This window comes from Condylura cristata, unplaced genomic scaffold, assembly GCF_000260355.1.
Source record: "Condylura cristata isolate star-nosed mole 26May11 unplaced genomic scaffold, ConCri1.0 scaffold00038, whole genome shotgun sequence".
NCBI classification, from domain to species: domain Eukaryota; kingdom Metazoa; phylum Chordata; class Mammalia; order Eulipotyphla; family Talpidae; genus Condylura; species Condylura cristata.
The window spans coordinates 1,018,401-1,025,441 of record NW_004567139.1 but is presented as its reverse complement, the minus strand read 5'-3'; the positions used below and the strand labels follow the sequence as shown (position 1 = coordinate 1,025,441).

Genomic DNA, 7,041 nt, shown 5'->3' with positions numbered 1-7,041 from the left:
TGCGGGTCTTCAAGCTGGCCAAGTCGTGGCCCACGCTGAACATGCTCATCAAGATCATCGGCAACTCAGTGGGGGCTCTGGGCAACCTGACGCTGGTGCTGGCCATCATCGTGTTCATCTTCGCGGTGGTGGGCATGCAGCTGTTCGGCAAGAGCTACAAGGAATGCGTGTGCAAGATCGCCTCGGACTGCAGCCTCCCACGCTGGCACATGCATGACTTCTTCCACTCCTTCCTCATCGTCTTCCGCATCCTGTGTGGGGAGTGGATCGAGACCATGTGGGACTGCATGGAGGTGGCCGGCCAGGCCATGTGCCTCACCGTCTTCCTCATGGTCATGGTCATCGGCAACCTCGTGGTGAGTGAGGCCGGCGGTGGCTCCCCCCAGCCCAGGAGATCCGAGCACCCAGGGCCTGTCCCATCCCCGTGTTCCCCCTACATCGGGGCCGAGGACCCCTCTCCGGTGAGGTCGGACTCCACGAAATTGCTGATATTTGACTCCCCACCCCAGTGGCAATGTTACGTGGCTGAACCCAGCGGTCCTCACTTTTTTTTTTTTTTAAGATTTCATGATGTATGCATACAGAACTGGGGTTCAGGCCAGGGGTGCAGGGGCGGTGAGAGGCTTCACCAGACACAGAGTGGGGAGCACAACAGGCCGACTGACGAAGTACGCTGCTGAGGGGAGCAGTGGGCGGGTCAGGAGAGGTCTGCCGCGCCACATAGGTCACCTCCCTGGCTGGGAATTGAACTCGTACTGAGCAGCTTTAGCTCTGTAGTGCTGTGCTTTAACCCGCTGCGCACCAGGGAGGGCCCAGTCCTCACATTTTAACGTGTAGAAGAATCGCTTGGGAGGGGCAGGTGACTTGCAGCCTCACCCCCTTCTTGGTATGATTCAACAAGTCTGGCCTGGGCCTGGGGATATGCATTTCTGAGTGAGGCCACAGATCCAGGGACCACGCTGTGATTTGTGCTGTTGAAGCCTGGTGTTTGGGGTACAGTAACATGATGACTGGAGGCAGCCAGACCCACGTTGCACACTCGGCTCCTTTGCCATCTGTGTGACCTTGACCAGATCTCCGCGCTGGCTGGGCTGCCTTCCATCACTTCACGTGGGGGGAAAGTGTAGCAGCCCACGGCGTGGCGGGATGACTGGCCGTGTGCAGAAGGCCTCTTGTCCTTCTCCTACCCTCTTACTCGCTTCTCCCCCAGGGCCTCAGGCTCTGGGCCATGAGGTTGCCAAGATCACACCCATCCTGCTCTCTTTGGCCCGTAGAGGAGCGAGGACGGGGTGTGGGCCACGGGCGCTGACTGGCATTTCTGTGGCGAGGGCTGGGGGTGCATCTCTCCTATCCTGCCGACCAGGCTGAGGGATGGGGGTGGCTCCTGCCGGGAGGGCTGAGCCCAGCTGCCCAGGCACTGGCCTGTACCACCCTGGGCAAGAGGGTAGGAAGATGCATGTCCCCATGTTCCGCAGAGGCCTGTGGAACCTCTGCACTGCTCGGTCAGCGCTTCTCACATAACCTTGCACTCTGGCTGGGGCAGGGACGGCGGAGGGAGGGGTGTCACTTCTGCTGAGGAGTCTGTGGGAGGCACTCCTGGGCCCCAGGGGCAGGGAGAGCCAGGCTGGCTGAGAGGAGGTTCTTGGGGATTGGATGGGGGCACCAGGAAGTCCCCAGCATAACTCTGGGCCAGTTTGGGGTGGGGCAGCGAGCTCTGAACGGAAGTTTGTGAGTTTAGGGGTGGGTCAGCAAGGGCTTGCTGGCTGTAAGTGTGCAAACTCAAAATCATTTGAAGCCCCCGCTTTGCCACTCAGTGACTGGGAGCCTTGACCAAGCTCTGAACTTCCCTGGCCTCGGTTTTTCTCATCTGATAAATGGGTATGGTGATGGCAGTGACCTCCTAACTGGCCGGTCAGAGGGATCTCACGACACACGTCTAGGGGCTGAGCCAGGCGAGTCCAGCCGGCACGGAGGCTGTGGCGTGTAAGTGGCCGCCATCAGCACCTTGCGCTCAAGTGCTGGCCAGGCCCCCGCAGGGGGCTCACAAGCATCACCCTAATCCTCTCGACAGCCCTGAGGACAGGTAATGCTGGAACCACACATGCTCTGAGGGGCCGCCCAGCTAGTGAGACAGAGGCCAGACGAGAAGCTGGGGCATGCTGACCCTAAGGACAGTTCTGCCAGTGAAGCAGCCAGGGGAATAACGAGGGTGTCCACACCAGCGTCCACCATTTGTCCTGGGCATTTCGTGCTTACTGCCAAAACGCCCACACCCATGGGACGTTGTGTGTTATTTCTGTTCTCTAGGCAGGTGAGTAAGTGGCCTGTGCAGGATTTGGAACCAAGCAGCTTGGTGCAGAGTCTGGAACCCCAGCATGCCTGCCTCTGGGGCCCCGCTTTAATCAGAGGTTGTAGAGGGGTGGTGGGGTCCCCTGGGCATTCTCCCCACCCACCCCTCCTGTCCTCCCAGGCCTCTGCTGGGGGTGTGGAGCCCTGTGTCCCTGTGCCCATGGCACTGGCTCACTACTTTGGGGAACTCTGAAGAGGAAGCGGCTAGGTCTTAAGTAGCCCACCCCGCAGAGCCCCCAGGGGAACGTGTGTCCACCCCTCCTCCCCAGCCCCGCCGCGCCCCGCCTTGCTGGAGGCAGCTATTTCTGTCCGGCACCAGAGCCGTGTGCAAACACTGCTGACCCAGAGAGCAGCTAATTCCCATCTCAGATGTGCTTCTGGCAACTGGACACCTCCCACTGAGAGAGGGAGAGCGAGACCAATCAATCTTGGTGGGGAGTAGAGGGAGAAAATTAACCTGGGCACAGTGAGAATAGACATATGCTACATGGCACGCACGTGAAAGTACGTCAACTCGATAGTTAAGACAATGACAGAGAGGCTGGAGGACAGTGTGAAAGTCAGACAGTAAGAGGCACATGGAGCAGATGGTCAAGGGTGACGGATGCCCATTCACACACCTAGCGTTGCCCCCAGGTGCCCCAGAGTAAGAACCTGGCCCTGCCTCTTACTGGCAGGAGCTGGGAGCCCACCCAGTGACTCATCTTCCTCTCCCCTGCCCAGGCTTGGGTAGGCTGGGGGAAGGCAGGGCCACAGCTTTGCCCATTCTCTAGGGCTGCCACTCACCTTGCAGTCTAAATAAATTAGTCTAAGTAAACTGTGCCATGACGGGAAACCTGGGTTCTAGTTCTGACTGTGCTGTGTGTCCTGGGGTAAATTACTCCACCTCTCTGAAACTGTTTCCGCATCTATGAAATGCTGAGCTGGCCTCACAGTTAAACATACTCTTCCCTGTACCTTGGAGAGCTGTGCATCATCAGTCAACACGTTTGATCTTCTCATCTTCACCACTGTGCAAGGAGGCAGGTGCTGGAAACACCCCCATTTTGCAGATGTGGGGCACAGGCACAGAGCGGTGATGGGACTTGCCTCAGGACACACTGCTGGCACATTCCGGCCAGAGCCAAGCGGCGCAACCCCAGTGCAGTCCAGCCTGCTGCCACGAATGCTGCGCTGTACTTATCTGATCAAATGTGTTCTCCTGGCCGGGAGCATCTTGAGACCCAGTAGAGGGAGCACCTTGCCTCTGTTCACAGTGAGGAGGCTCAGTAAATGTGTGTCCACTGGGAAACAAAGTGTGGGGGGGGGGCAGGCCAGTGAAGAGAGCCAGGAGTAGGTAGAGCAGATAACCCCCAGGAGAGGAGAGCCACGGGGGCATGCATCTGAGCACTGGAGCGCCCAGGCTCTATTACAGTCCCACTTCAGCAAGAAAAGAAGGCCCCAAAGACTCCCCGTGAGTCCTGGAAGCGGGGGAGTGAGTCTTTATTCTGCACCCCAGCAGTGCAGGTAGAGGACAGGGCATCAGGAAAGGCCTGTTGCCCAGCGGGGGCCTCCAGGCCCTGCCCTATCAGGTGTCCAAGTTTCCATTTCCTCATCTGAAAAATGGGGGAACAGGAGACACTCCTCACCTCCATGAGCAGTTCTGAGGGCCCCACCCTGCAGAGTCCTTAAAACGCCCAACTTGGGGTAGGTCTGGCTGTGAGCCTGGGGACCTTGGTGGCCGAGGGTGGCACCCTCGGGTACCCGAGGCTGAGCGAGGCTCCCCGAACCCCACCCCAGGTCCTGAACCTGTTCTTGGCCCTGCTGCTGAGCTCCTTCAGCGCCGACAGCCTGGCGGCCTCGGACGAGGACGGCGAGATGAACAACCTGCAGATCGCGATCGGCCGCATCAAGTGGGGCATCGCCTTCGCCAAGGCCTTCCTCCTGGGGCTCCTACATGGCAAGGTCCTGCGCCCCAAGGAGATCATGCTCAGCCTCGGGGTGCCCGGGGAGGCCGGGGGGGCCGGGGAGAGCGCCCCGGAGGAAGAGAAGAAAGAGCCGCTGCCTGAGGAGGGTGACAAGGACTTGAAGAAGGACAATCACATCCTGAACCACGTGGGCCTGGCGGACAGCCCGCCCCCCAGCATCGAGCTGGACCACCTCAACTTCATCAACAACCCCTACCTGACCATCCACGTGCCCATTGCCTCCGAGGAGTCCGACCTGGAGATGCCCACGGAGGAGGAAACGGACACTTTCTCAGAGCCTGAGGAGAGCAAGGTGAGTGCTGGTGGGGTGAGATGGACACGAGGCTGGGCTTTTTTTTTTTTTTTTAATTTATTTATTTGTGCATGCAGAACTGGGGTACAGGCCAGAGGTGCAGGGGCAGTGAGAGGATTCACCCGAGTCAGAGTGGGGAGCACACTGCTGAGGGGAGCAGCGGGCGAGACAGGAGAGGTCTGGGCCCGTGTGGGTCACCTCCGGGGCGGGGATCGAACTCGCCCTGAAGCGGCCGCGGCCAGCTTGCAGTGCTGTGCCCTAACCCGTTGCGCCACCAGCGTGGGCCGGCTGGGCGTTTTTATGTGACCTTAGACAAGTCACAAATCCTGGTCAAGCCTCAGTGTCTCTACCTGCAAAATGGGGGTAGCAGTGCCTGCGTGGGGCTGGCTGGGAGCCTTGGAGTGGCTGGGGCCGTCACTGCCCTGCGCAGGATGCTGTTGTGGATGCTGCTGTGACGGCGGGTCCTGAGGCTCCAGTCTGCACCCTCAGTCCCTTCCAATACAGTCGGCCGGGCTTCCCCCAAAGGCTGCGCCCTTGCACACCTTCTGCCCCGCGGCCCCCCTCCCAGGCCTGGGCCCCAGGAGGCCTCTCGCCCCCCTGGGCTGGAGGTGCCTACCCTGTCCTTACTGCCATTGCCTGCTAATGTGCAGACCCGGCCCGGAGTGGGCCGAAGTGCCGGGTCGCGACCGGGTCCCCAGGGAGATGGTCAGGGAGGATGGGTACTGGGGGCTGAGCAGAAGCCCTGACCCAGCGCCCTGCCTGTGCAGGACACCCGTGGGGCCCGCCACCGGACTGAGGTGTTACCCCATGTTTTCTCCTCGTGGGGTGGGGGGAGTAGACATCACCTCCAGAAGCTCAGGGGTTGGGGCCTTGCCTGGGCCTCCCAGAGAGCTGACTGAGACCCTCGCCCACCGCCCAGCTGAGCCAGGCCCCTGGCCCACACTGCGCCCTACCAACCCCCAGCCTGGCTGGGCACAAGAGCCTGAATGAACTTTGCCCTGAAAGCTCTTGACTCCTCGTCCCCCCACATATGTGGCAGCGGACTGACGGGGGCCAAGTGCCTACGAGCTATAAATACCCAGGGAAACGTGGCACCGACCTCGGTATGAGGAGCAGCGTGGGGGAGGGCCCAGCACTCAGGTCCGAGGCTCGGGCTCTCTAAGGGGGGGCGCGCTGCTCTCAGAGGGGCTGTGGGGTGGCGTGCGCAGGCAGGACACGTGACTCCGTGGGCGCCGGGCTGTGGAACACCCCGTGCCTCAGTTTCCCCTTTTGTCAGCTGGGCGCCCCCTCTTGGTTTTCTGGTCACCATTCTGGATGTGATAAAAGGGTTGCCCCCTCAAGCTGAGTTCTCTATTTCTCTTTTTGGGGCCTCACCCCCAACTTTGAAGGGAGGTTAGGCCAGGTGGCCGGCCTGAGATGTGGGGAGGCCTGGCCAGGCACAGCACCGGCCTGCTCCACCCCACTCCGCTCCCGCCAGGCTCCCGCCCCAAGGCTGGAGTTTCGGGGGGTGGGGGGCCTTCCAGATGACCCCTGGGGAAGGGAAGGCTCAGGCCTCGGAGCAGCACGTGCCTGTAATCTGTGGGAACTGGCGGCCCCAGCGCCACCTCACGCCTCCTCAGGAGGGTTCTCAGGCCTCATTCCTCTGCTGAACCCCTCGTGCCTCCCCACGTCTCCTCCCCGGAGTCCCAGCACGGCTGAGTCACCCCAGCCGTCGCCCCCCTTGTCGTCAGGCTCCTCACTCCCCGGAGGCCCTGGCGTGTGTCCCCACCACCCCTGCCCTGGGCCCTGCCCCGCTCCAAGTCCGAGCGCCATGTAGGCCGAGGTGTGCCGGCCCGGGGCCGGCCAGCGCCCAGGGCTGAGGGAGCCAGCGACCCTCGCCCCCTCTTTCTCCTCTCCCTCTGGTCTCCCATCCTGACCTCTGCCCCACTGGTGGGGGACCTGGGGTCACATCCCCTGTGACCCCGCAGCAGCCTCCACAGCCCCACTACGACGGGAACTCCTCCGTCTGCAGCACGGCCGACTACAAGCCCCCGGAGGAGGATGCAGAGGAGCAGGTGGAGGAGAAGCCCGAGGGGGAGCAGCCGGAGGAGTGCTTCACTGAGGGTGAGGGCAGGCTGCGCGCACCCCTCCCCACGGAGCTCCCCTGGCCCAGTGCCTCTGCCCCGCCTGGGCACTGCCCCCGGGAAACGGGCACCCACGACGTGCTGCAGCTGCTCCCCCTGATAGGACCCTGTATTGCCACCCCCCCCGAGGGTGTCAGTGCCAGGGCTGCTCCTAGCCGCCCGCCCCCCAAACCTCCAGTGGGTGCTGTGGGTGACGGTGTCAGTGGGCTCCAAGCCCCGTGCCGAAGCCACGCAGAACCCTGAGCTCGGCCTGGCTTGAAGCAGGTGCCCGGGAAATCAGCACTAGGACCCTCCTCCTCCTCCTGCTGCT

The 7,041-nt window shown here is 61.8% G+C and overlaps 1 protein-coding gene across 1 annotated transcript in view; it reads left to right on the top strand.

Moving 5' to 3' along the window:
* SCN4A (sodium channel, voltage gated, type IV alpha subunit) overlaps nt 1-7,041 on the top strand; it is a 27,024-nt gene that overhangs the window by 10,301 nt on the left and 9,682 nt on the right. The window contains exons 13-15 of the mRNA XM_004693439.1: nt 1-356; nt 4,129-4,608; nt 6,576-6,711. Of these exons, the coding sequence (XP_004693496.1) occupies nt 1-356; nt 4,129-4,608; nt 6,576-6,711 (972 nt within the window). The remainder of the gene's footprint in view (nt 357-4,128; nt 4,609-6,575; nt 6,712-7,041) is intronic.